The 27,977-nt window shown below is 51.8% G+C and overlaps 3 protein-coding genes across 4 annotated transcripts; 1 reads left to right on the forward strand and 2 right to left on the reverse strand.

Moving 5' to 3' along the window:
- Positions 1–38: 38 nt before the first annotated feature.
- cap1 (CAP, adenylate cyclase-associated protein 1 (yeast)) lies at positions 39–5,041 on the reverse strand. The gene is made up of 13 exons (XM_028963860.1): positions 4,892–5,041; positions 3,931–4,035; positions 3,753–3,853; positions 3,598–3,675; positions 3,360–3,503; positions 2,632–2,717; positions 2,385–2,490; positions 2,116–2,293; positions 1,871–2,043; positions 1,655–1,778; positions 1,463–1,545; positions 1,242–1,385; positions 39–1,162 (listed from the first exon to the last, which is right to left on the reverse strand). Exons 2-13 carry the CDS (start codon positions 4,031–4,033, stop codon positions 1,079–1,081), a joined length of 1,404 nt encoding a protein of 467 aa, XP_028819693.1. The 5' UTR covers positions 4,034–4,035; positions 4,892–5,041; the 3' UTR covers positions 39–1,078.
- Positions 5,042–5,857: 816 nt separating this feature from the next.
- Positions 5,858–22,071, reverse strand: LOC114769963 (dyslexia-associated protein KIAA0319-like protein). Of its 2 annotated transcripts, none has more exons than XM_028963424.1 (22): positions 21,842–22,071; positions 19,947–20,003; positions 19,749–19,863; positions 18,292–18,605; positions 18,026–18,200; positions 17,796–17,894; positions 17,147–17,244; positions 16,656–16,743; positions 16,461–16,553; positions 16,237–16,369; positions 15,786–16,014; positions 15,168–15,291; positions 14,902–15,034; positions 14,618–14,766; positions 9,514–9,665; positions 9,284–9,422; positions 9,053–9,212; positions 8,439–8,581; positions 8,219–8,341; positions 8,028–8,118; positions 7,835–7,923; positions 5,858–7,054 (listed from the first exon to the last, which is right to left on the reverse strand). In XM_028963424.1, exons 3-22 carry the CDS (start codon positions 19,831–19,833, stop codon positions 6,855–6,857), a joined length of 2,817 nt encoding a protein of 938 aa, XP_028819257.1. In that variant the 5' UTR covers positions 19,834–19,863; positions 19,947–20,003; positions 21,842–22,071; the 3' UTR covers positions 5,858–6,854. The 2 variants fall into 2 exon arrangements, with proteins under 2 accessions (XP_028819257.1, XP_028819255.1); XM_028963422.1 differs by having other exon boundaries at positions 21,789–22,071.
- A 173-nt stretch (positions 22,072–22,244) lies between these two features.
- LOC114769964 (neurochondrin-like) lies at positions 22,245–27,935 on the forward strand. The gene is made up of 7 exons (XM_028963425.1): positions 22,245–22,344; positions 22,840–22,975; positions 23,728–24,873; positions 25,708–25,925; positions 26,740–26,955; positions 27,213–27,355; positions 27,425–27,935. The coding sequence occupies exons 2-7, from the start codon at positions 22,850–22,852 to the stop codon at positions 27,817–27,819; spliced, it is 2,244 nt and encodes a 747-aa protein (XP_028819258.1). The 5' UTR covers positions 22,245–22,344; positions 22,840–22,849; the 3' UTR covers positions 27,820–27,935.
- Positions 27,936–27,977: the final 42 nt, after the last annotated feature.

A 27,977-nucleotide genomic window follows, 5' to 3' on the forward strand; every position in this document is an offset into this window, starting at 1 on the left:
CTGCAAAGACGTCCCCCACAAAAAAAGCAAAACGTCAGTCAGGTTTATTGCAACTGTTTTACTTAGGTATTCATCCAGTACTAGTGAGCAGAACTGTCATTCTTAACCCAGTAAGAAAAAAAAGAAAAAAAACAGACAAAACACACTACAGAGGCTGAAGGTGAAATGAATGCTGGGTAAAAGCGTGTTTCGGGTGGAACCGAACGTACAGATCATTACAAATCCCTCCATTCAGATACTTCCCAGGTTAAAACAGAAATGCTATTTTCATCCTTCTTCATGCCAAGGTGCACCACACGTTTAATATCTCCACATCTAATCTACCTTCCACCCATTTGTGATTTTCTAAAATCCCTGTGGAACAATGTTAATGCAGAATGCTGGAAGGGACGTTACAGCGAGGAACGATGGGAACCGGTGTGGTTCATATTAGAACCGTACGCTTCAGTGTTACAATAGAAAAGACAACAGTGATCCTGCACATAACTCGTCATTCTCTCTAAATAGATTGCTAATGTGGGTGACTACAAATTTGCTTCGCAAACATCCCTCACAGCAATAAAAATTGTGGTCCGATTTCAACATTATAGTCAAGGTTGCTCAAGCGCTTGAGGGCTGAATTGCATATATGGAACTTCTGAAGCCCCGCCCCTTCTGACCAAAGAACAGAAATGAAAATGATATTAATTGTACAGAACCACTCCTCAAAACAACCTTGATAGTAAATGATCTGGAAGAACAAAAATGATTTTGGCCCATTTTTTCTTGATTGCACTGCTCACTGCAAAATAAAAGAAAAAGTAATAAAACATTGTTGGCAACTAATTTGGGAGATCCTACTGGCCAAACCAAATGACGAGACGCTCCCTGCACTTGGCTGAAGGGCTGCGGGGTTTCAAATGGAGCAGCCCTCTCGTTTATTGGAGGACGTTACAGCTACAGTTGGCAGGCTGATGGGCGAGGAAATGGGCGTGGTTGGCATCTCAGTTTGACGTCGTGATTGGCTGCTTGCTTGGTCAGGTAGGCGTTTGAAACGGGGGGGTGGGGGGGGGGGGGTGGTCTCGGCCGCGGCGTCCCTTTATCCAGCAATCTCCGTTGCGGTGGTGACGAGCTTCTTGCCGTCCCAAACCGTCTTGAACTGTTCAGGAACGGGGAGCTCGGTCTGCGAAACAAGATCAGCGTCCATAATCGAACGGACCACGGCACTTCCTGGTTAAAACGTTGCAGCCACACACACTTACATAATCGCCATCTTTGCCAGGCACCAACACGTTCATTTCGGAGCTCTTGGCGCTGACGATCTCGCACTGCAGCGAGTCGGGACTCAGGTACACGTGGCAGCCGTCGGTCTTGTTGATGGAGATGGTGGGCACCTTACCCATCACCTGCACATGGACAATACGGAAATTCCTTCATCCAGACTCCCTCCTCCCCGGGCGTATGGACGCCGCGCGGCACGTACCTGTACTTTCACATCCTTACAGTTGATCACCTCGACGATGCCGACAACGTCGTCGAAGACCAGGCCCATTTTCTTACAGTTATCTGAGGGCACAGGTGGAACTTCAGTGCAAAAATACCACAATTTGCACAGCGAGAAGAACCGCTAAAGACATGAATACGTGAACGTGTGCGGCGCGGGACAGGTCCGCACCTACAGTAATGGAGTTGATCTTCCCCTTGACCTGAAGGGTGCTGTTGGAGCACTTGAAGGCGTAGACCACCTGTTTGAGCTCGGTGTCGCTGATCACGAGACCCTGGGCGCCTTCTTGGTTTTCCTGAAAGATTGGACCTCCGGTGAAGCTACTGATCGTCATCATCATCATCATCATCATCATCTCGAGACTGGCTCATCTGGCTCATTTCTCACCACTTTCCACTTCTTGCCATCGAGCTCCAGCACGGCTGGCAGGGAACGGGCCGGGGAGGCAGCCGCAGCCTTGGGGGAGGAGAACGGTTTGGGGCCGGAGCGCAGGGGTCCCCCTGGTCCTTTGAGGGCCGGGTTCTTGTGAGTTTTCTGATCATCCGAGACATGCTTCAGCCCTAAAAGAAGAAATGAACCGGTGAGAAGAGAGGAACAGCTGAGACGAATATACGGGAAACATCTTCGCTCACCTTTGGTGATGTCCGAACCCTTGTTGAGGGAGGCGAATAGGGCGTTACGGTTGGCCTCTGCAGAGTCACCACCGGCTGGTCCGCTGAGGTCCATGGGGGGAGGAGGAGGGCCTGGGGGTGGAGGAGGCGGAGCCCCACCGGGAGCACGCGGCGCTGCAGAGGCGGATGCTACGGGACCCTGAAACACCAACATCGTTCAAAAACGGAGCCTCGAGGCACAAGCGTGTGGCCGTCTGGTTCTGGTTCACGGAAGCGTGTGCAGGACTCACAGACTTGCTCCAGGACAGCCCGGTGGTGTGGTGCTGTTTGATGTAGGCCTGCAGGTCAGTCCAGATGGCGATGTAGGCCTTCACCCAGTCCACATGTGTCTGGTCCCTACCACAAAACAGAACTGGTAGTTTCTAGTCCCGGTCTGGGCTCACCACCATACCAACCCATAACATGGACCACTGGGTCTCAGATGAGTCTTAAACCGTCTTTAAATCCCCATTATGAAGAAACCAAACGGATTCTTACTTGTCTTTGTAATCCTTGAGCACACGGTTGGTGTAGAAGGTGGCAGCATCTTGCATCTCCTTCACGTAGGGACCTGGTTTGGGTTCCTGAAAAGAAAGAGTACTGCAGTCAGTAATAATAATAATAATAATACATATTATTTATAGTAGGGTGGTAGTAGCCTAGCGGGTAACACACTTGTCTATGAACCAGAAGACCCAGGTTCAAACCCCACTCACTACCATCGTGTCCCTGAGCAGGACACTTAACCCTGAGTGTCTCCAGGGGAGGACTGTCCCTGTAACTACTGACTAAGTCACACTGGATAAGGGCGTCTGGTAAATGCCGTAAATGTAAATATTTCAGGGCACCATTTCAATTAATTAATTAATTAATTAATGTTCCTTTAACCAGAATATAATTCTCAACGTAGAAGCCCGATTTCACACATAACAAGCAGGCAGCTTTGAAAACATTTCTGCAGAGAACTTTTAGATCTTTGTGTGAAGCATTTCATTTTTTTTCCGTTTCCATTCAACAAAACCTGCTTAAATTATTCGGCCAGGACGGCCGTTCTGGACTTTTGGTGTTTATGGTGCAGAGGACGAGTCCAGGCTGAAGCGCTGCTCCACCGTCAGCAGCATGAATACGGACGAACTGCCAATCAACACTTCCAGTCGAAGACATTGGACTTGTGAAAGAGCGGCCCCCAGCTGGGGCCGACACGGAGCCACGCCCCCTGCGCTCACCATGGCGACCCAGCCGAGGGCCGGCACGCTCTCGCTGACCGCGGAGAGATGGTTGAAGAGGGGCGAGGAGCGATGTAGCTCGCGGAAGCTCTGCACCTCCTGGATGGCCTTGGACACCGGAGCCAACAGGGAGGACAAGTTCGCCTACGAAGGACAAGACAGAGTTCAAAAATACGAATTCCTCACTTCCTGGCCATTAATTCAACTACATTATTAGAAGAGTTGAAACGGAGCTCACATCAGAAGGCTTCTGACTGCCGGAGGCCATGACCAGGAGCTGCCTCTGACAGGCGAACGCCTGCTTCATCATGTCCGCCTGCGTGCAAACCCAACGGCAAAATCAGTACACAGTAGGTGGGACACGGACGTTCCAACGGTCCTTCACAAACGTACATGCTTCTGGACATCGCCGCCGATCTTCTGGCTGAGCGCGAGGTACTGGGCCACGGGGCCCGATATCAGGGAATCGTAGGCGTCCACATACACCGACACGGCTGCGGGAGGAAGGAGCCGATAAGTACAATACCACTTACTCCAGGCTGACAGACCGTCATTTTTAATAGAACTCTACCTCCAGAGCCACCGGCAGAGCTCCCACCACCACCCGCAGCCACCGTCTCCAGACGGCCAACGGCCACCTCCAGGCGCTGCACCAGACCGGCCAACTCCGCCATAGCTGGACGGAGAGAACGGAGAAGAAAGCGGTCAGACAGACAGGTCCAACCCGACGTGCCACGCCACGCCACGCCCGCTGCAGCTCTCAACAGAGTCTACCAGGTGGACCGCGAGTGGACGAACTGGCCAAACGAGGAGGTCCTAAAACGCCACAACAGGAGACGTTAGTTTAAAAGAACCAGTGTTGACCGCTTCCTCCCACCATCTTTAACCCAAAAAAACTGTTTGATAACCGGAACCCGCCCCGCCCATTTACCTGAGCAGCAGGTAATTAGTCTGCATTTAATGAGCACAACCGGCCCTGCTCCCCCAGGGAAACACACTCGGGATAAATATGACTATTAGCTGCACACTTTATTCTGATGATCATTAGCAATTAAATCAGAGCCGTAAAAAGCATCAGTAAAATGGACCTCGCAGTAGAAGTAGCGGAGTAATAAAGAGTCCGGAAAGCAGGTCAGAATCGGGGGAACTGGGCCACGCCGTGCTGAGCCCGGATAGGAAGCAGAAACGCCGCAGCAGCAGCAGGACGGAACCCAGCCGGTACGCGGATTGGGACGCGGCGGTCTCGGGTCGTCTTTCTAACGCCGAACTTGCTCTTTTTTACGTGTATAAAGGCTGGCCGACTTAGAGACGCGAGTTCAGGCGAGCAGCGGCGCTCACGGAGCTTTTTAAAACGCCCCGCCGGCCTGTCCGGCCCCACGTCGGCAGGGAGCAGCGCGGAGGATGGGGACGCAGCCCGGGCATTACGCGGCCGCGCACGGCGCCTACAGACGGGGCGCCGCGGCGGTTCTTTCCTCCGTCGTCGCCGCCGCGAACCGACGGCCGCGGTGAAGAGAAGCGGCCCGACTTGTTACCTTGTGCTGTGGGTCGTGCGAGGTTCCGTTCGGCAGGGCGTCGCGGCGCAGCCTCCCTCGTCTTCCTGGATGGGAATTTCCCGGCGGCCACCGCGCCGTTTCCGCCTGGTTCGGGCCAGACGCTCCGTCTCCTTATATGGACAGAAGAGAAAGACTGAAAGAGAGAAAGAAAGGGGTGAAGCAGGAAGTAGCTCTTCTCTGTCAGTCCAACAACATGAACACGTTTCACTCTAATATACCACAACACACACTATGTCAAATATATTTTATACAATAAAAATATTTAAAATAATGCATGCACTCTGTTCAGGAAATAAGTGTAAAACACACATTTCTAATAAATCATTAAAAGGTGAAATTGGCAATAATATTCATGCTGCTATCTCGGGGTGTGCTGGAGATTGGGGGGTTTCTGTAAACTAATAAATGATCTGATGGCCCGCAGATGGAGGCCAACGTAGTTTTGCTGCTAGAACAAAAAGTCTCTTTCTTCAGACACATAACGTCAGTGTGCCATGAAAATAAGGACATTCTGCAATAAACCGTTTAGTTAAATCAATGTTTGACCTTTTTTTCGTCACGTTGCTTGCATCTGAGATAAATGGTGCATATGTACGTACGTACACATCTATATAGATCATCTGTGGTTACTGCAGTTTTAAAAAAAAAAAAACATTCTAATAAGACATGCCATCCATTACACTACAAAACCTGCCTCAACATGCCTCAACGTAGCACAATCTGGAAGTTTCTGCAGTCAAGGAGCAACAGGCAAAGCGTATGGGAATTAAGTGGTGCAAATCTCCCAATCCCATTACAGGAGTTCGATAAAATACTGCTGTAAATGTTCGACGACGCCAGTGGAGAAAGGTGTCTCAACGACACCGTGGGGACAATAGACGTCAGAAGACGAAGGAGATTGAAAAATCAGCCAGAAAATTAAAAAAAGACAAGAAGCAGACAGCACAAAATTAAACATAGTTCATTTTAATTTCCATATAATCCAGTTTTTTAAGGTCACATAACAGGAATTCCTTCACACACATACTTTACAAATAAAAATAAAATCCCTTGTCTGTTGCCTTTCTCCCATAAGGCCTCATTCTTGCTACTGAGAAACAAAATGAGATAAGAGGCCTTGGCGTCCACTTCAAATCGCTGCTTAAAGTCATTCCACTTAAGAATCAGAAATTTCCCGGTCCAAACCACCCCGAGACTGAGACGCTGTCTCCCGTCTCCTAAATCTACACGTTCAGGCTATATGTTCGGATGGACATCGTTTTCCACCGTTGCATGTGCGTGACGGAGCAGCAAGGATATGACCTTCCAGTCGGTGTCCGGTGGGAACAGGGAGAGCGCAGGCAACACAAAACAAAAATGGTTTCTTCCGAAATTCCCTTCCGGTACATTCCATTCCAAACAAAATGCATGTGAGAAGGTGCATCAGATTCACATGACAAGGAACAGTGGTCAACAACAGGCTCACAGTGGCAGCATTCGAACGTCCAGTGTCATCTACTACCCAGTGCGAGGCGTGGCCCTGGAGTATGCTGGTGTACGAAAGTAACAGAAACGGCCGGCCGACCCGCGCACGGCGCCAAGCGTGCAGTAAATACGCAGCATTACAATCAAGCATACAACAGACAACATGCCCACGCGGCGTCGTCTCATGCACAGCGCCAGTTCTCCGGCTCCGCGGAATCTCTACGTGAGGGGTCTTAGGCAGTGATGGGAACGAGTGACACTGTGAGTGCAGAGGTGCCTCTCTCGTCCTCTGCGGCAGAGAGCGTACATTCTAGAAGGTTCTGGGGTCCGGGGCTCAGTGTTGGCGCAGAGATGATGTTGAAGGAGGTGGCTCCCCTTCGGACTCGGGCGAGTCTCTGGAGGAGTCTAAGACGGGCAGGTGAGGAGCTACAGCGTTCTGTGTGGTGGACCGCATGGACCTTCATCCCAGCTGCTCTCGCTATAACAACTCCTCCCTTTGCATCTTAGCCCTCAGGGGCCCGTGGCCATTTCTAAGGCTGCCGTTCTGGGGGCGCAGGAGTTGGCCCTTTTCTCTGTCGGTCCAAGAGGTCCCCCCCTGGCCGTCGTCACTGTCCAACTCAGAGTCTGAACGCATGAGGGCGGAGGAAGAGGGAGGCGGGACTGCCTTCAAACGTCCAGCTGCAAGACAAGCGAAGAAGGGAAGGGTGTTTTAACTCATTTTAACAATAGTACCACTTTCCCCAGGAACCGGTGGTTAAAGGGATTATAACATTAAAATAACTCATCTAAGCAACACAACATTTCAAGAATGCTATTTTTTTATTATGACGTGCACAAGCAGCAAATCCTGGCATCAATGAAGCATCAGCAATATGCAATTTCATTATTTTGATTTTGTCTTAGGGAAAGCTGCTTTAATTTATAGCTGTTCACTTTTTATACTGAATGCAATAGAATGGATTAAAACGGCGAGATAAAACGCTTTAGAGGGATGTGGGCACAGATTGTAATTTGACTATCGCATCTAAAACTATTAGTGGTTGCGCTCTGGCAACGTTGAGAAACCCCCTTTTTGTATGTTTTGGACTTTGTCCTGCAGGTGGCACTAACCCACCATTCCAGGCGTCGTAATGTGCAATAAACATCACATGAATACAGACCGGACTAACATAAATGTACACTCGCTCTATCACTCGCTCACTATCTGCAAGCACGTAGTCCACATCGGGGTCACGGACATTACAAGATATACGGCAGGTGACGGGGCGGGTGATCACTCGGGGTGGGGCACCAACCTGCCCCAGAACATTACGAGCAGTAATAATGAACTCTGCTGCTCTTTCATTGTGAATTAGTTTTAACGTTAATTCAATTTGACAAGCTGTTACGTGCTGATCGGTGTGAGATTTAGGCTTTTTTCACAACACAACAGCACACGTGTGGCTACAGGTGTGTTACCGGCTCTGGGTGTCTGAAGCTCTAAGCTGTCTTGCTCATCATCTTGCAACGGCTTGTAGCGGCTTTTCCTGCGCACTCTTCCTTTCCTCCTGTACAAATACATACATACATAAAACATAGAGAACATTTCCAGCACGCGACTGTTTCACCTCAAACACAATTACACCAGAAGGGTTCCAAAAATGACGCTCACCTACGACAACAACACACCACGCCCCATATAAAGGTAGCTATGGAAACAACAATCATGAACGATGCAATTGTCACATACAGGACACTCCATTCTGAAAAGAAAAGAAAAGGATCAGCAACACCATAGCTATTACACTGATGTAACTTGTAATAACGTCATTACTAATGTACAGAAGGCTTTCCACTTCTCACCACAGTTGCTCTCAGCGTCCCCGAACTGCGTCCTGATGAAGTTCTCCATCCAGAACGGGTGGCAGACGCAGCGGCGTGTGAAAGAATCGCACTCGCCGTGACTGGAGCAGTTCAGCTGGCAGACTAGACAGGAAACACAGAGTTTCAGGAGAGTCCCTCCACCGTGACGGCCCGGAACATCTACTCTGCATGACCAGATGTTCTGACGTTCAGCACTCACTGACTGTGTCCACGCGGCGAGCCTTGAAGATCAAGAAATCGTTCTTCCGGTTTCGAAGCTGGTTGCGCAGCCCCACAGCAACACTGTGGCCAGAAAGCGGTGGCCGTCCTGGACCCCCCGATACCAGGAACACAATATGGGTGCTGACAAGCAAACAACAGACATGAAATACGACATGATTGACAAGTCAAATCAGAAATAAACAGGCTGGCCTAAAAAGGTCTGCTTGATAGTTATCTGTATCTATGTTTCTGATAATTATTTCTAACACCCAGAGGATAAATTTGAATAATACTTTTATAAATAAAAGGGTTAAAATGTGAACTAGAGATGACAGAGATGATGAACAGCTCTTACACACCTTACTTCCTGTGCAGAATTTAAACTCTCACCTGTAACCGTCACACTAATAACACAGTGTTGCCAGATATGTGGTCGTTTCACCCCACATGCATTTATCTGCCACAGGTACGTAACATTCTTAAATAAGAACTAGGTCTCTTGACAAGCGGTTTTGGAGCTTGTGGGCACAAAGGGACACTGTCTGGTGACTGGAGGATCAGAAACCAATACAATTAGACAGACCTACACCAAGAGCACGAGATGGTACTGACCTGTGTTCATTAAAGGCGCTGACCTCTCTTACGACGATGTCACTGTCAAGGACACCCAGCAGCACAGCCACCTGCCGCAGCAGCATGTCTTTCTGTCTGTAGGTCACCTGCGACACGGCTGCCTCCAACACCAGCTCCACCAGGTCCCTCTCCCACACGTCTGCCAAAGACATCAACATCGCATCACAACACGTACACACGTACATGTATTTTAAATGGTCCTGCACTGACCTGGTCGCACCTCCAGGGTGCCACGGTCTGAACTGCTCTGGCCTTTACTGTCGGTCACAGTGAGTGTAAAGCTGTACTTTCCCTGCACCAGGTTACCCAGAAACAGCACTGCCTGGTGGTCTGAGTTATTCAGAACATCCTACAAGGGGTTTGGAATGAAGACCAAGTTTCTTCTTGAAGACCAAGACTAATGCTACACACACATCTAACTGGCATTTCATGTTACTCACCCCGGCAGCCGGGCTGCTATCTTCACGGGTCCACAGGTAGGAGATTGAACCTTTATCATCTGTGGACCGAGACCCATCAAGCAATGCGGTCCGTAGAGGCAAAGTGATTGGTGGGCTGGACTGGACCCTTGCCATAGGTGGCTGGTCAAGTTCTTTTGTGGCAAACAAGCAAAAATGATGTCACAAGGTGCCAAAAGTCAGTCAATATTCATGAACAGAGACTATGCAGGCCTATAATTTACATGTATGGCTTCCAGAGCATCCTACACTGAGGGTTAAGTGTCTTGCTCAGAGACAAAATGGGGTAGTGGTGGCCTAGCAGGTAAGGAAGGACTTGTAATCAGAAGGTTCGAATCCCAAACTTGATTTGTGTGCTGTGCTGCAGTGTTTCACAATGACAATCACTTCAATTTCAATGGCAGTAAGTGGGGTTTGAACCTGTGACTGTGAGGAGAGTTTTTTACGACTGGGATAATTCCGCCCTATTTTAAGCAACAGATTAGGCAACCACTGACAGCTAAACATCTACGCTTGTGTAACTACTTCCTAATAGAGGGCATCTGTATAATTAATATACCAGCTCTAAAAATGGACCAGGTAAAGGATCAGGTAAAGGATCAGGTAAGGGACTAGGTAAGGGACCAGGAAAGGGACCAGGAAAGGGACTAGGAAAGGGACCAGGAAAGGGACCAGGAAAGGGACCAGGAAAGGGACTAGGTAAGGGACCAGGAAAGGGACCAGGAAAGGGACCAGGTAAAGGACTAGGTAAGGGACCAGGAAATGGACCAGGTAAAGGACCAGGTAAAGGACTAGGTAAGGGACCAGGTAAAGGACTAGGTAAGGGACCAGGAAAGGGACTAGGTAAGGGACCAGGTAAGGGACCAGGTAAGGGACTAGGTAAGGGACCAGGAAAGGTAATAGGTAAGGGACCAGGAAAGGGACCAGGTAAAGGACTAGGTAAGGGACCAGGAAATGGAATAGGTAAGGGACCAGGAAATGGACCAGGAAATGGACCAGGTAAAGGACTAGGTAAGGGACCAGGAAAGGGACTAGGTAAGGGACCAGGAAAGGGACCAGGTAAAGGACTAGGTAAGGGACCAGGAAATGGAATAGGTAAGAGACCAGGAAATGGACCAGGAAATGGACCAGGTAAAGAACCAGGTAAGGGACCAGGAAAGGGACCAGGTAAGTGACCCGGTAAGGGACAACGAAAGGGAAAGGGACCGGGAAAGGGACCAGGAAAGGGACCAGGAAAGGGACCAGGAAAGGGAATAGGTAAGGGGCCAGGAAATGGACCAGGTAAATGATCAGGTAAGGGACCAGGAAAGGGACCAGGTAAGGGACCAGGTAAGGGACCCGGAAAGGGACCAGGTAAGGGACCCGGAAAGGGACCAGGAAAGGGACCAGGTAAGGGACCAGGAAAGGGAATAGGTAAGGGACCAGGAAAGGGAATAGGTAAGGGGCCAGGAAATGGACCAGGAAAGGGACCAGGTAAGGGAATAGGTAAGGGGCCAGGAAATGGACCAGGAAAGGGACCAGGTAAGGGACCAGGAAAGGGAATAGGTAAGGGGCCAGGAAAGGGACCAGGTAAGGGACCAGGAAAGGGACCAGGTAAGGGACCAGGAAAGGGACCAGGTAAGGGACCAGGAAAGGGACCAGGTAATGGACCAGGAAATGGACCAGGAAAGGGACCAGGTAAGGGACCAGGAAAGGGACCAGGAAATGGACCAGGTAAAGGATCAGGTAAGGGACCAGGAAAGGGACCAGGTAAGGGACCCGGTAAGGGACCACGAAAGGGAAAGGGACCGGGAAAGGGACCAGGAAAGGGACCAGGAAAGGGACCAGGTAAGTGACCCGGAAAGTGACCCGGAAAGTGACCCGGAAAGTGACCCGGAAAGTGACCCGGAAAGTGACCCGGAAAGGGACCAGGAAAGGGACCAGGAAAGGGACCAGGAAAGGGAATAGGTAAGGGACCAGGTAAGGGACCAGGAAAGGGAATAGGTAAGGGGCCAGGAAATGGACCAGGAAAGGGACCAGGTAAGGGAATAGGTAAGGGGCCAGGAAATGGACCAGGAAAGGGACCAGGTAAGGGACCAGGAAGGGAATAGGTAAGGGGCCAGGAAATGGACCAGGAAAGGGACCAGGAAAGGGACCAGGTAAGGGACCAGGAAAGGGACCAGGAAAGGGGCCAGGAAAGGGGCCAGGTAAGGGGCCAGGAAAGGGAATAGGTAAGGGGCCAGGAAATGGACCAGGAAAGGGACCAGGAAAGGGACCAGGTAAGGGAATAGGTAAGGGGCCAGGAAATGGACCAGGAAAGGGACCAGGTAAGGGACCAGGAAAGGGAATAGGTAAGGGGCCAGGAAAGGGACCAGGTAAGGGACCAGGAAAGGGACCAGGTAAGGGACCAGGAAAGGGACCAGGTAAGGGACCAGGAAAGGGACCAGGTAATGGACCAGGAAAGGGACCAGGAAAGGGGCCAGGTAAGGGGCCAGGTAAGGGAATAGGTAAGGGGCCAGGATATGGACCAGGAAAGGGACCAGGTAAGGGACCAGGTAAGGGACCAGGTAAGGGACCAGGTAAGGGACCAGGAAATGGACCAGGAAATGGACCAGGAAAGGGACCAGGAAAGGGACCAGGTAAGGGACCAGGAAAGGGACCAGGAAAGGGACCAGGAAAGGGGCCAGGTAAGGGGCCAGGTAAGGGAATAGGTAAGGGGCCAGGATATGGACCAGGAAAGGGACCAGGTAAGGGACCAGGTAAGGGACCAGGTAAGGGACCAGGAAAGGGACCAGGAAAGGGACCAGGAAAGGGACCAGGTAAGGGAATAGGTAAGGGAATAGGTAAGGGGCCAGGAAATGGACCAGGTAAGGGACCAGGAAAGGGACCAGGTAAGGGACCCGGAAAGGGACCAGGTAAGGGAATAGGTAAGGGAATAGGTAAGGGGCCAGGAAATGGACCAGGTAAAGGATCAGGTAAGGGACCAGGAAAGGGACCAGGTAAGGGACCAGGAAAGGGAATAGGTAAGGGACCAGGAAAGGGAATAGGTAAGGGGCCAGGAAATGGACCAGGAAAGGGACCAGGTAAGGGGAATAGGTAAGGGGCCAGGAAATGGACCAGGAAAGGGACCAGGTAAGGGACCAGGAAAGGGAATAGGTAAGGGGCCAGGAAAGGGACCAGGTAAGGGACCAGGAAAGGGACCAGGTAAGGGACCAGGAAAGGGACCAGGTAAGGGACCAGGAAAGGGACCAGGAAATGGACCAGGAAATGGACCAGGAAATGGACCAGGAAAGGGACCAGGTAAGGGACCAGGAAAGGGACCAGGAAATGGACCAGGTAAAGGATCAGGAAAGGGACCAGGAAAGGGACCAGGTAAGGGACCCGGTAAGGGACCACGAAAGGGAAAGGGACCGGGAAAGGGACCAGGAAAGGGACCAGGAAAGGGACCAGGTAAGTGACCCGGAAAGTGACCCGGAAAGTGACCCGGAAAGTGACCCGGAAAGGGACCAGGAAAGGGACCAGGAAAGGGACCAGGAAAGGGACCAGGTAAGGGACCAGGAAAGGGAATAGGTAAGGGACCAGGTAAGGGACCAGGAAAGGGAATAGGTAAGGGGCCAGGAAATGGACCAGGAAAGGGACCAGGTAAGGGAATAGGTAAGGGGCCAGGAAATGGACCAGGAAAGGGACCAGGTAAGGGACCAGGAAAGGGAATAGGTAAGGGGCCAGGAAATGGACCAGGAAAGGGACCAGGAAAGGGACCAGGTAAGGGACCAGGAAAGGGACCAGGAAAGGGCCAGGAAAGGGGGCCAGGTAAGGGACCAGGAAAGGGAATAGGTAAGGGGCCAGGAAATGGACCAGGAAAGGGACCAGGAAAGGGACCAGGTAAGGGACCAGGAAAGGGACCAGGAAAGGGACCAGGTAAGGGACCAGGAAAGGGAATAGGTAAGGGGCCAGGAAAGGGACCAGGTAAGGGACCAGGAAAGGGACCAGGTAAGGGACCAGGAAAGGGACCAGGTAAGGGACCAGGTAAGGGACCAGGTAAGGGACCAGGAAAGGGACCAGGTAAGGGGCCAGGTAAGGGGCCAGGTAAGGGAATAGGTAAGGGGCCAGGATATGGACCAGGAAAGGGACCAGGTAAGGGACCAGGTAAGGGACCAGGTAAGGGACCAGGTAAGGGACCAGGAAATGGACCAGGAAATGGACCAGGAAAGGGACCAGGAAGGGACCAGGTAAGGGACCAGGAAGGGACCAGGAAAGGGACCAGGAAAGGGGCCAGGTAAGGGGCCAGGTAAGGGAATAGGTAAGGGGCCAGGATATGGACCAGGAAAGGGACCAGGTAAGGGACCAGGTAAGGGACCAGGTAAGGGACCAGGTAAGGGACCAGGAAAGGGACCAGGAAAGGGACCAGGAAAGGGACCAGGTAAGGGAATAGGTAAGGGAATAGGTAAGGGGCCAGGAAATGGACCAGGTAAGGGACCAGGAAAGGGACCAGGTAAGGGACCCGGAAAGGGACCAGGTAAGGGAATAGGTAAGGGAATAGGTAAGGGGCCAGGAAATGGACCAGGTAAAGGATCAGGTAAGGGACCAGGAAATGGACCAGGTAAAGGATCAGGTAAGGGACCAGGAAAGGGACCAGGTAAGGGACCCGGAAAGGGACCAGGAAAGTGACCAGGAAAGGGACCAGGTAAGGGACCAGGTAAGGGACCAGGAAAGGGACCAGGAAAGGGGCCAGGAAAGGGACCAGGAAAGTGACCAGGAAATGGACCAGGTAAAGGATCAGGTAAGGGACCAGGAAAGGGACCAGGAAAGGGACCCGGAAAGGGACCAGGAAAGGGGCCAGGAAAGGGACCAGGAAAGTGACAGGAAAGGGACCAGGAAAGGGACCAGGAAAGGGACCAGGAAAGGGGCCAGGAAAGGGACCAGGTAAGGGGCCAGGAAATGGACCAGGTACTTCCTTCATATTATACTGTATGAATGCAAATCCATGAATGCGATATGCAGGAAATCATCATATTAACGTCTTTAGCGAAAATCAATTCGTTTTTGCATGGAGGAGATGGTCAGAATCACAACACAACACGTGCACACAGATGGGGGCTGCCATTACCTTCACGAACGATGACCTTGACAGAGTGAGCGCTCTGCAGCTTCCTCTCGTCCGTCACCGTCAGAGTGAACGTGTACGTGCCCACTTTCAGGCCCGTCACCGTGGCAACGGCACTGTCTGCATTCTCCATCTTCACCCCCTCCGGCCCCCTGACACACAAATCAGGACGGCGAGCGAGACGTTAGCAGACGTGTAAATTTAGCACAAATGTATATCTAATAGAGAAACGGCACGAGACCGTAGGAAAATCCCGTAAAGTGCTGTTGTGTAGCAGCTACACTGACTGGGATTGTGTCCAGTGGTAGGTCGCGATCTTCTGGTCGTCGCTGCTCTTGCTGCCATCCAGCGTGGTGTGGTCAACAGGGAGCGTCAGCTCCTTCTCAGGCCCGGCGTCGGCCACGGGAGGCTGGTTATTTTCTGAGGGCAGCGAAAGGGACAGTCTCAATTCTCACGTCCTATTACTAATCCTGGAAAAATCAGCCAATCACGTGCCTGCAGGCACCCAACACCGGGGTTCAGCTCGGCAGTACCCATAATGCAGCAGGCTCACCTGGCTGGACTATAACCGTGACCTCCGCGGTGTCCTGCTGTCCAGCGGAGTCGGTCACAGTCAGCTGGAAGGTGTAGTCTCCTTCCTGCATCTCGGACAGCTGCAGAATCGGGGTCCGCACGCCCTGAAAAGACAGCGGGGGCAGCGAACTGAAACGATGGGTCTGTGGCGTGAACATGGCCGCACATTTTACGAGGTCGGCGTACATTCATGTAAGGATGTGAGTATTAACAGAAGGACTGCGATCGACTTTGTAAATCAGCGGGAACGATGTGGGATAAATGGGTTTATGGGAACGATGCACAGCAAACCTCCTCCCTGGACACAGTTTCCCTTCTCCAAAAATATTTTACTTACCTCACCAATACATAGAACATAGAATACATTCTATGTACATACACTTTTGTTCTTTATAAATATGTTCATATTTATCCATCTCCTGCACATATCACCTTATGCATATAACTGTATTATGTATTGAACTGTATCCTGCACTTGCTGCTTATTGTACTTCTGGTTAGAACTAAACTGCATTTCGTTGCCCTGTATGGTACATAAGTTGAATCTAATGTAAAAATACTACTAGTTAAGCGTTTAGAAGGAGCGCGGACGCGTTACCTGCATCTCCATCACTTTGCCCTTGCTGTTGGGGCTGAGGGTCCACTCGTAGGCCAGCGGTTCGTGGTCGTCCTTGCTCTGGTTGCCGTACAGCGTGATGGAGTTGTGGGGCAGCGTGATCACCTGATTGGGCCCGGCGTTTGCAACAGGCTTGTAGTCCATGGCCTTGTTCACCAGCAGCATGGCCTGGGTGGAGCCAGTGGCCCCATCAGAGTCGGTGACTGTCAGACTGCCAGAGGAAACAGTTCAAATTCACAGTTCATGCATCCATAGACGTATTTGTTCATTTTGGAACCCGGATCCGTTCCACAACAACCCTCTCGTAGTTATGATGATGGGAATATCTCAACTTTCTTTCCCTTTGGGATCAATAACGTGTCTAACTATCTACCTAATGTTTCCACTGGCAGTTTGGAAGCATAAGAAGCTCTAAAAGGTCCAGCAGAGGCACCTGAAGGTGTAATTTCCTGGCACCAGGTTGGTGAGGGTGAGGATGTCGGTATCAGCCGAAATCTTCTCCTCCCTCAGCGGCCCTTTCACCTCCTCCCAGTGCCAGGCCGCCACTCTGTCGTCGTCCGTGCTCTCTGTGGGGAAACCGTGCAAATCCGTATCAAGAAGACAACATTCGTCCCTGAAGCCTGACGCGGGCCAATCCGCGGCATCAGGCCCACTTACGGCTGCCATCGATCACCGTGGAACTGGTCGGTAACGAGATCTCCTGGAACTTGGGCGAAACCACGGCAACAGGCGGCTTGTTCACACGAGGCTCTGCACACAAGCGATGTTTCATATGGAACCAAATCAGACCAAACTGGGACGTTAACGTCCGGATGGACCACAGTGAGTAGTAATACATGGAAAGAGGAATACCTGGCTTGACCGTAACGTTGACGTAGCCTTCTCCATGTGCTCCTTCTCCATCCACAATCACCTCAAACTCATACAGTCCCACAGTCAGCTAAATAGGTCAGAGACACGAGAGGGATGGAAATGGTTACTAGGACGTCCAAGCTGCTTTGGACGTGGCGGGAACAGCGCAACATGAAGAGTATATGTAGCTGTGCAGAGTGCTGCAATGGCGGATAATAGATCGATCTTGATCACGTCCTGAGCCGGACTGTACAGTGTCACCTGACCAGGCTACCTGGAGAAGCGGGACCAGACCTGCAGGCCATCCCTCTTCATACTTGTGTCCACTGTAAATATCATCCACATGATTTTCAGGCTCCATTTCAAGCTGCCATAATCATTTGGAGTGTTGGTCTAAGACCACTGAAATACGTTCGCGTACACGCAAAAAATAAAAAAAACCATAGGATGTGTGAAGTGAGCGAGTGGAAGTATGGAAGGGACGTGCGCACCTTGCTCAGCTTCAGCATGTCGCTATGCTTCCCCTCCATCTCACCACTGTAGTCTTTAGGGTGGGTCCTCAAACGCCAGTTAAACATATAGCTGGTACCTTTTAGAACAGAAGCAGAATCCATTTACACGATCATGCACGCTAATCTGCTGTATATCTCTTATATAGATTTACATTTACAGCATTTACCAGACGCCCTTATCCAGAGCGACTTACAATCAGTAGTTACAGGGACAGTCCCCCCTGGAGACACTCAGGGTTAAGTGTCCTGCTCAGGGACACGATGGTAGTAAGTGGGGTTTGAACCTGGGTCTTCTGGTTCACAGGCGAGTGTGTTACCCGCTAGGCTACTACCACCCAAAGATTTACTAGCTTCTTGGAATATCTCTCATTTAGTTAAACCCTCATAACATCATGGCCATTCTTGTACTACTAGAATTGTGCATCTGACTGAAAGGATCTTGAAAACCGTTTTAAAATGTAAATCGTCCGTGGCAACAGTGCTGCACGGAGGAACACACGACTTCTGCTTCTCTAGCGCGCTGGAGTGCACCGTCACGGCGTGGCCACTCCACTCTGGACGTCTGGAGGATGAGCTGAGATGGATACCCTGCTGTCCTGTCTGAATGTCACGGTGCAAGCGGCGCTACCTTCTGGCGGTGACGGTACAACGAACGCGTTCAGGTTGACTTCGCTCCGCGGCAGGGTGACCTCTACGTTGTTGCCGGCCGACACGACCAACTCTCGCACTGCGGTGGAAAACAGAGGGTTCCGGTTATTTATAGTCAAGCGAAGCCTGAAGGCCCCGAAAAAGGGTTCCTATGCTGAGGCCAAGGCGGCGTTTTCTGGGTAATATTTTGACGGTGGTGGAGCCGCTCACCGGCCGGCGTGGGCGCCGTGGTGGCGGCGTTGGCGGTGGGCGTGGCCACGCCCTCGGTGTCGTTGGACGTCGCTGCTGCTTGGGAGGTTCTCTCTGGGGAAGCTGTGAGGTTCTGCTGCTCCGTGCGGTTGGTGAACAGCGCAGCTGGGCTGGTGGGTTGAGGTTCTGGAACGTTCTGTAGAGGGAGGCGGTGCGGTTTTTGCTGGTTAATGTCGATGAGTTTTGAAGGAAATGAAAATGTAAAAAAATGAGAAAGTAGATCTCACTTGTTTGGGATCAGACACACTTCGCCTCGGCCTCCTTGTCCTGGTCGCCGCCGCCTTGCTCAGCTGCTGCAGGAGCCCCAGAGACTCCATGTGCGGCTGCGGAAGCGAGGTGATGGAGCACCCCGGGGTGCGAGCGCAGCTCAGCAGCACGCACCGGCCCCCCAGGGTCCACACGGCGCCGCAGGCCGGCTCCAGGCAGCAGGACTCCCAGCACTGGGGGCCTCCCCTGCCTACAGCCAGGGGTCTCCAGCCCAGACCCAACACACTGGTCCAGTGGATCCCCAACACGCCACCGGTCACCCTGCACACTCCAGCTGAGGACACAAATTAATCACTCATCTAATCTGATTCATTATAGATAGAATAATAATTAAGACTTTTAGCTGTAGGACTCCCCGTTCTAAGACAGCATAAAAACAGGATTTTTTTTTTAGGTACCTTGAAGGGTGGTAGTGGGTAGTAGCCTAGCGGGTAACACACTCGCCTGTGAACCAGGAGACCCAGGTTCAAACCCCACTTACTACCATCGTGTCCCTGAGCAGGACACTTAACCCTGAGTGTCTCCAGGGGGGGACTGTCCCTGTCATACTGGGTGGTAGTAGCCTAGCGGGTAACACACTCGCCTGTGAACCAGAAGAGCCAGGTTCAAACCCCACTTACTACCATCGTGTCCCTGAGCAGGACTCTTAACCCTGAGTGTCTCCAGGGGGGGGACTGTCCCTGTAACTACTGGGTGGTAGTAGCCTAGCGGGTAACACACTCGCCTGTGAACCAGGAGACCCAGGTTCAAACCCCACTTACTACCATCGTGTCCCTGAGCAGGACACTTAACCCTGAGTGTCTCCAGGGCGGGGACTGTCCCCGTCACTACTGACTGTAAGTCTCTCTGGATACGGGCGTCTGGTAAATGCTGTAAATGAAGTACGCTTCTGTAACTGTAAACTTTGGTTCTATACCAGAAAAAACCACGGTAAACGGCCGTTTCTGTTCTAGTATCGAAGAATCTTGTGCAGGGAACAAAAAGCACCAAAAACACCTCGCCGTCCCCGGGGTAAAAAAGGGAAGTTTACATCAGCGTATTTCAACAGAAAGCGGTCAGAATGCTGGAGATTACAGACGTTTACGCGGCCGCCATTCCCGGCACGACGAGCGCTGTTGCTATGGTAGCGGCAAGTCCAGAGTGACATTATTATAGGACGGGGGGCCGTAACCCTAAACCCCAGGAAAGCTGCTGAATCCCTCGCCGGGATACACAATGGCTCTGTTCGCTGGCGACCCCCTCGCCTGACGGGCTCGGACGGACAGAGTGGCCTTTGTGGCGTTTTTTTTATTTTTTTTACAGCCATCCGTCACACGTCCAGTGACAGCCACCCTCCTAAAGACAACTCGCGTCCATAACCAGAACGTCTCGAAGGGACACCGAGCGGTGTGTAAAATACACCCCACGTGCCACGTACCTGTGGACGAGAAGAGACAACACATCAGATAACCCAGGATGACCAGGACGGGCCGGGAGGAGCGAGGGAGCTTCCGGCAGGACATGTTCTACTCAGCGTCACTACATCCAAAGACCTTCAAAACAGAAAAACACAAAGTAAAAGGTCAGAAGAAGCGGCGCGACAGCCCCAAACATGCAGAACACGACTTCAGCTCACCTCCGCGCAGACCCTGAGACGGGGGCCGGGGGGACAGCGCCATCGCACTGCTCCGTACTGCTCCCGAGGAGGGAAGCAAACAGAGTTATCTTAAAGAAACACGCCAGTTGTCATCCTGGAAGTCCCGTAACGCGTCACGTTTAAACTGCCAAAATCTTTTACAAAACGTCCACGCGCTGAGCCAGTGGTTAAAAAAAGAGGATAGAAGAGAACAAACTCAAAAAGAAGAGTTTAGGGCTGTTTATGTCACACCCGCCCAAACACAACCCAACCCACAAAACACACACGACCAGACAACGCAGAGACAACCTGCAAAATACATCTCCAAACCACGACTGGCCAAAGGATGCAAATGCTCCTTCCGCATAAAACCAGAAAACCAACAGTTATGTAGTATATAGCACTGAAATGTCATATTTGTAATGATGTATTATTGTAAATGGCCTCCTTGGTGACTATTCCCACAGTGCGGACGCAGCATTTTAGAGCTCCGTGACTGGTAAATGTCACCTGGAATGACCTGCCGTGCATGAGCTGAAATAACTGTACAGGATCATCATAAAAGCGGCAGGTTCATTCCGAACCACATTCCGCAGTATCAGCAACCGAGACGGCGCCAAAAACGGGATTTACGGGAGAAACGACTTCGGGACGTCAGGAACCTGCACCTCTCGTCAGCCTGTAAACTTCAGCACTGACAAGGTAAATCGGGGTGGGAATAATACGCCATTAACGTTTAGGGTTACGTAGAAACGTCCATGGTTTTAATAGGAAATCACAGTTTACATCAAATACATATTCACTGATAGATTTTATCAATCAGCAACAAGTCTTTAAGTTGCAGCGGAATGCCAAAATCTGTGACTTTAAAAGCTTTGTTCATTATTAGAAAATTATTTTCAATTATTTTTGCATGAATCCAATTACACTGATTAAGGGATCAATAAAAATGGGCATATTTACTCAGTATCCGGTGCATCAGCAGACGTGGGTTCGACTACATCAAATTTTCTCAATGATTGTTCTTGTCATGGAAATTTACGATATTTCTAAATGACCCTTTAATTTTAAATGGTAGTGGACCAAACGATAAAATAGGAATTCCCACAATGACTTCAAAATATTCTTCAGTCCACAATATATGATCAGGACAGATATAATGAAGATTATAAGACAACGTCACTTTGCATTTCTGCAAAGTTTCAAGCGTTTGGCAGATTTACATTTCCCAGGGAGACCTGATAAGGAGGAGACCATGATGAGGAGGAGACCATGATAAGAACAGTTCAGAATAAAGTCTCTCCTCCTGTCACTGCATCGTGGTCTTGAAACTTAAAGAAAATCAGAAAGCAGAGAACTTCATAATAATGGTGCACTGCTCCCGGGCGCCTGTCATGGTGCCCACTGCTCACTCAGGGTGATGGGTTAAATGCAGAGGACAAATTTCACTGTGTGCACCGTGTGCTGTGCTGCTGTGTATCACGAGTTGACAATCGCTTCACTTTAAGAATACGGGGCCGCTTCCTGAACCGTATTCACTTGTATACTTATTAAGTATACAATATTAAGGTCTACATCAGTCGCAAAAGCATTTCACGCATTTCATACCGTGTATGAAGCTCCGTTAACACGTTGCAGCCAGAAATTAATAAACGTGGAACCACGAAAGCCGGATGTCACGAATAAAAATAGTCAAATTCAAAAGCGAAAGAACAAGTGTACAGAGCCATTAGCAGCTAAATACATGTCCTGAGAACCAACCACGCAAGGCTGTCACCGGAATATTCAGTCAAATAAAGGCAGCGCGTAATCACCGGATTACCGTGTGACCCGGTCACGTACCCGCGGGCGGTTGACAGGTTGTCCCGGTCTCGGTCTCCGTCCAGGTCACGTACCCGTGGGCGGCTGACAGGTTGTCCCGGTCTCGGTCCCGGTCACGTTGCGGGCCTGCGTCGGTAACGTCAGAGTTGCTGTGGATCTGGGTCAGGACATTCCGTTCGATTCGCGACTCGCGACTCGCGACTCGGCACAGGAGCCAATCAGCGGCCACTTCCGGACCTCACGTGCCGCACTCTCTTATTTAATGACAGCTGTCACAGACGGAGTCGTTTATCCTTTTTTATTATTATTAAACGTGCTGGTCACACGTCGCTCTGGAAAATTCATAAAAGTGTGCGCCACAAACAAACCTGTTAAAAGTAAGAAACGCTGCTCCTCAAGGCTCGAACACGAACGTTTTTTGGTGTTTACAGTTTCTACAAATTCGTACCGTGAAGGTCACGGTGACGCGCTCCTGTTTTAAGGTCTACTTCCGGGTTGACAGTGTGCGCGCGCGTGTTGTCGAATTGAGACATAAATGTGATTTTCAGCTGAATTCTCAGCATTTACTTCAGATCAGGTAAAGTACGCGTGTGGAGATGATGATGATGATGTAGTAAAGTACGCGTGTGGAGATGATGATGATGTTGTAGTAGTAAAGTACGCGTGTGGAGATGATGATGTTGTAAAGTACGCGTGTGGAGATGATGATGTTGTAGTAAGTACGCGTGTGGTGGTGATGATGATGATAATGATGTTGTAAAGTACGCGTGTGGAGATGATGATGATGATGATGATGTTGTAAAGTACGCGTGTGGAGATGATGATGTTGTAGTAAAGTACGCGTGTGGTGATGATGATGATGATGTTGTTGTAGTAAAGTACGCGTGTGGTGATGATGATGATGTTGTAGTAAAGTACGCGTGTGGTGATGATGATGATGATGTAGTAAAGTACGCGTGTGGAGATGATGATGATGATGATGATGTAGTAAAGTACGCGTGTGGAGATGATGATGATGATGATGTTGTACGTGTCGTGGTTAATTTTGTCAACGTATCTGGATGGTGTGCAGTTCCAGGTCCATGATGGTGGAACCCGGTGGAAGTGGAACCAGGGGAGATGTGGGGAGTCAGGACGTGCTGGAGAGATGTCTGCAGGCTCTTACTCACGCCAGAAACGACAGCCACACCCTGGCGGCTCTTCTACTGGTAAAATACTCGGGTTCTATGTGTGACGTCGACTTTTTTTTCCTTTTATTACTAATAATGTGTGTGTGTGTGTGTGTGTGTGTGTGTGAGAGAGAGACTGTGATGTTTTCACACTTCTGATACCTGGTGTATGGATCTCGTATTTAAATACGGTCTTAAGTGAAGCACTGCAGCACAGCACACAGTGAAACGTGTCCTCTGTATTTAACCATCACCCTTGGTGAGCAGTGGGCACCATGACAGGCACCCGGGGAGCAGCGTGTGGGGACGGGACCGAGATCAAGGGACCTCAGTGGCACCTTGGCGCCTCGGTAGTCGAACCGGCGACCTTCCGATTATGGAGCCGCTTCCTTAACCACTAGGACACCACTGGCCCTGGATACACTGCATTACATTTACAGCATTTACCAGACGTCCTTATCCAGAGCGCCTTACAGTCAGTAGTTACAGGGACAGTCCCCCCCCCCCTGGAGACACTCAGGGTTAAGTGTCCTGCTCAGGGACACGATGGTAGTAAGTGGGATTTGAACCTGGGTCTTCTGGTTCACAGGCGAGTGTGTTACCCACTAGGCTACTAGCACCCTAGAGCCCGTGTTCTGTGTCTCCCAACGACAATCACTTCACAATTTAATTAATTTCTTGTTCTCTCTCTGTCCTACAATTGAATTAAACTGTGTGAACTGTTCGTTATGTGAGTCGTTATTGGAGTTTTTACTCTTCTGTTAATCCTCCTCTTCTCGTCCTCTCTCTAGATTACACGGTTGTGTCCCGCAGGACAGCTGGATCGCGGGACCCTGAGACGCATATTGGAAGCGGTGGGGCTGAACCTGCCGGCCCGGCTTCTGGTCACAGCGGTCAGGGGAGGCGACGGCTCTGGTTTGCCTCCAGAAGAACTTCTTTCGCTGGCCGTGGCTTTACTTGCTGCCCTCAGCACTGATGCAGACATGGCGTCTCAACCCCAGTTCCTCAGCACCGTCCCTTTGATTTTGGGGATATTGGCGGATGGACCCACCTCGACACCCCAAGGGAAGGCGTCTGATCACGGAGCCCAAAGCGAAGGAGCTTGTAATGGAGGTCCCAGTAGCACCACTGGAGATGTCTCCACGGCTGCAGAGCCTGGCCAGGACGAGGCGGCGAGGGCTCCGTCCCAGCATGCACCTGCGGCCTTACAGGAAGCCGTGGCTGCGGACTGTTACCAGGTCCTGAGCGCGGTGTGCGCTTCGCCCCGCGGCCCGGAGCAGCTCCTGACTCGGGGCGCGGTACCCGCCCTGTGCCGGGCGCTGGCCCAGAACCGGAGCCGGAGCCGCGAGATGGGCCTGCCGCTGCTGGGACACCTTCTCTCCGGAGACGTCAGGCGCAAAGCCTGGAGCAGACACCCCGCCGAGCTGCTCGACTTACTCGCCGGGGTCACCAGGGACTTCTGTCGAGCCAAAGACCACCGACTTCTGGACTTGTGCTCCACGCTGCCGCGGTTCCTCCCCCCGGACGGAGCAGCGGCGGAACCCGCGGCGTTCCGGAAGATGGGAGCGGATCTGTGGGGGACGCTGAGGCCTCTGCTGCAGTCCCGACTCGCCAGCGCTCATCTGGGCCGCGCCCTGGTGCTGTCCGCGTGCCTGCTGGACCGGTGCGGCTGGGACTGCGTGGGCCCGCCCAAGTTCTGCTGCCTGCTGGTGAACCGGGCCTGCGTGGAGGTCCGGATGGGCCTGGAGGAGCCGCCGGGGGCGGAGCTCGGCCCGGAGCGGCAGAACACGCTGACGGCCTGTTACCGCATCATGGAGGCGGCGATGGAGCGGGCGTGCGTCCAGGGCGTGGCCGTGGGACTGAGTCTTCAGCAGAGCGGGCAGGTCCTGGGCGTGTTGGAAGAGGCCTTTTCCGCCGTCGTTTATTACCTGCAACAGGTGAGGCGGTGACCACGATGGTACCGTTCACACACACAGTCGTACGCGGTACGGTATGCGGTACGGTACGCGGTGAAATGCTTTACCGACTGCTACAGACCTCAATATTGCAAGTATACAATGAAAAGCAATATGAAAATATTACACTTTTACGTCTTTAACATAAAATATGTGTGACAGGCGGGGTGAAGGTGTGCAAAAGAGTGAAAGTGAAGTGATTGTCACTTGTGATACACAGCAGCACAGCACACGGTGCACACAGTGACATTTGTCCTCTGCATTTAACCATCACCCTGAGTGAGCAGTGGGCGGCCATGACAGGCGCCCGGGGAGCAGTGTGTGGGGACGGTGCTTTGCTCAGTGGTACCTCAGTGGCACCTTGGCGGGTCGGGATTCAAACCGACAACCTTCTGATTACGGGGCCACTTCCTTAACCGCTAGGCCACCACTGCCCCAAGACCACAGTATTGCAAGTATACAGTGAACCAATATGCAAATATTGCAAACATAACCAAATATTACACTTTTACATCTTTAAGATAAAATATGTGTGACAGGCGGGGTGAAGGTGTGCAAAAGAGTGAAAGTCAATGTATAAAGATGAAGAAAAAGCACATAAAAGAGTAAAAGAGCAGAGATTTTGTGCAAAGGGTCCAGAGTGGTTGAGCGTGAGCGTGCTGGAGTGTATTGGAGATCTATGTTGCGGGAAGAAGCTCCTCCTCCTCGTCGTCCTCTCTGTGTTGGACTTCAGCGCGTCCCTGATGGCAGCAGAGAGAAGAGTCCGTTGTTGGGGTGGCTGAGGTCCTTCACCATCTTCTTCTCTTTAACTTACAGGTTGATCAGAGTCGCCGTGACGACCCTTTCGTCTACGCCACCTTCCGGTGCCTCTGCGCGTGGCTCGCCGAGGAGACGTCCTGTTTTAAGGAGGAAGTCACGGCCTTGTTACCGTTCCTCATCGGCTACGCCCGAGATCACCGGCAGGGCAGGAGGAAAGACCAGGACGTGGCGGAGTGGATGTCTGAAGAGGCGTGGAGATCGGAGGACGCTCTCAGGCAAGGCGGTGTCACGTTCTTGGGGGGTCTGGGGGTGTAAGAAACGCGACGAGGGCGTGGCGAGGAGGACGTCCGCTGTTACACACACAACCAAACAACTAAGTCAGCACAGCTAACCAGCATCAGAACAGACTAAAGGAGGGGACGGTCCTGCGGGGACAACTCAAACACGCACCAAAGTTAACAAAAAGGGCACATAAAGCTAACAGGCTAACACAGGCTAACAACGCAACAAGACGCGCGAATGAGATCCCCAACGGAGCTCCTTGCAGGTCTCCGTGGACCCTGGGGACCTCCCGAACACCTTCTGAAGCGGGACGGGTGGGAGCGTTGCGTCCAGGGCCGTAGCGGGCGGTTAGAACGTCCCTGTTTCAACCCTGACACCCTGCACGCGTCCCGCTTTCTTGCTCAGACTTCTGGCTGGTTTGTGAAAGTTGGTATGAAGTTTTATTTCAGATTTTCAAGGTTGATCTTGTGCTTTAAATGGAACTTTTCTCCTTTTTCGTGACTCGTCCCAGACGTCCCAGATGTTTTGTTCCTCGCAGGAACCCTGTAGTTTCATTCTAATTTTCGTGACCTCGGTGTTCTTGAATATACCTCAAGTTCTACTGGGCAGGTGTCTTCTTAGGTCTGTGTGAATATAGAGAATGGGGTCACTGGCGCGTTGCATTGTGGGACAGTGGGGTCTCTGCATACCTATTTGTTGACATCGTCCACAGCTCTGGCTCCTGTGCCATGGGGACGTTTTTCATCCAGTTGACAGGCAGGAGGGCGTTACCCAGAATTCATTTGTACGTGTTTGGTGCTTCATCAGGTACCTTCTCCCAGCTCTGTGCCACCTGTCTGCAGAAGAAGGTCCAAGGCGCGTTCTGCTGGCCCTGGACGTCCCGGGCCTGCTGGTGGACTTCGTGAGGTGCGGATGGTCCAGGCTCAGACGGGAGGGGGGCGGGACCGCGACACCAGACCCCGGCATGGAAACGGCCTGCTCCGCCCTCCTTAACTTCGCCGTCACTGAGCCGGGCGCGGTCGGGTATGAAAACCAGTCCGAACGACACACGAAGATCTGAGCTTCTCCGAAGCAGGAGATGGCAGCATTTCACACTCTGTCCCCTCATGTTAACGAGCATGTCATGAAGTGGCTTTTTACGCTAAATACAGCCGCCATGACGGTAAAAAGAGGCCACGCCCATCAAACATACTTCCTCCAGCTACCAAAACGCTCAACGTGTTCCTTCAGAACGGAGTAGGTGCGTCCAGACTTCATCTTGGTTCTCCGTCCTCCCTCAGGAAGGACGCTTGTTTGGAGACGCTGGAGACGCTGTTGGACGAAGCTCTTCCCGTCCTGCTGCACAAGCCCCGGCTGTTGGTCCTGGCCGCCAACCTGTGCACGCTGGGCCTCATGATGGGCAGGATAAGAGCGCCCCCTTCTGGTGAGTGACGTTCTGTGTTCGTGTCACGCCGGGCTCGGCGCGTTACTGACGCCGCCTGCCGTCCCGCAGGCCGGGACGGTGTCCCGCGGCGCCGCTTCTTCTCCGCCGCGCTCCGCCTCCTCCTGAGCGCCCTGCGGCGCCCCCCGGGGGCGACCGGCCCGCTGTGGGAGGAGGCTGCCGAGCTGTGGCGCTTGAGTCTGCAGGCCCTGGGCGGGTGTGTGAAGGTCCAGCCCTGTCTGGTGGCTCTGGTGCAGGACCAGGGGTGGCTGGAGGACGTGTTGGAGCTGCTCGCGTCCAGCAGTCCCCTCCCCGACCCGCAGTCCCAGGACGCTTTGGAGGAGGCGCTCTGCGCCATCGCCCGCCAGAGTCCGGCGTGCCGCCAGGAGATCAGGGAGCACGTGGAGACCAGGATGGACAGCTGCCTCAGCAGGATGGTGCAGCTGGAGAAAGCGCTGATCCACTGACCACTGATGTTGTATTAATACTCAAAAATGTTGGAAAGCTTTTGACTTATTACGTAAAAAACTCCTCCATACTGCTGAGAAGGGCTTCTTTCATAATAAAACTGTGTTGCATTTTCTGCACGGTGGATGTAATTATTTATCATATGACGTTTATGTGA

This window comes from Denticeps clupeoides, chromosome 20 (genome assembly GCF_900700375.1).
Source record: "Denticeps clupeoides chromosome 20, fDenClu1.1, whole genome shotgun sequence".
NCBI lineage: Eukaryota > Metazoa > Chordata > Actinopteri > Clupeiformes > Denticipitidae > Denticeps > Denticeps clupeoides.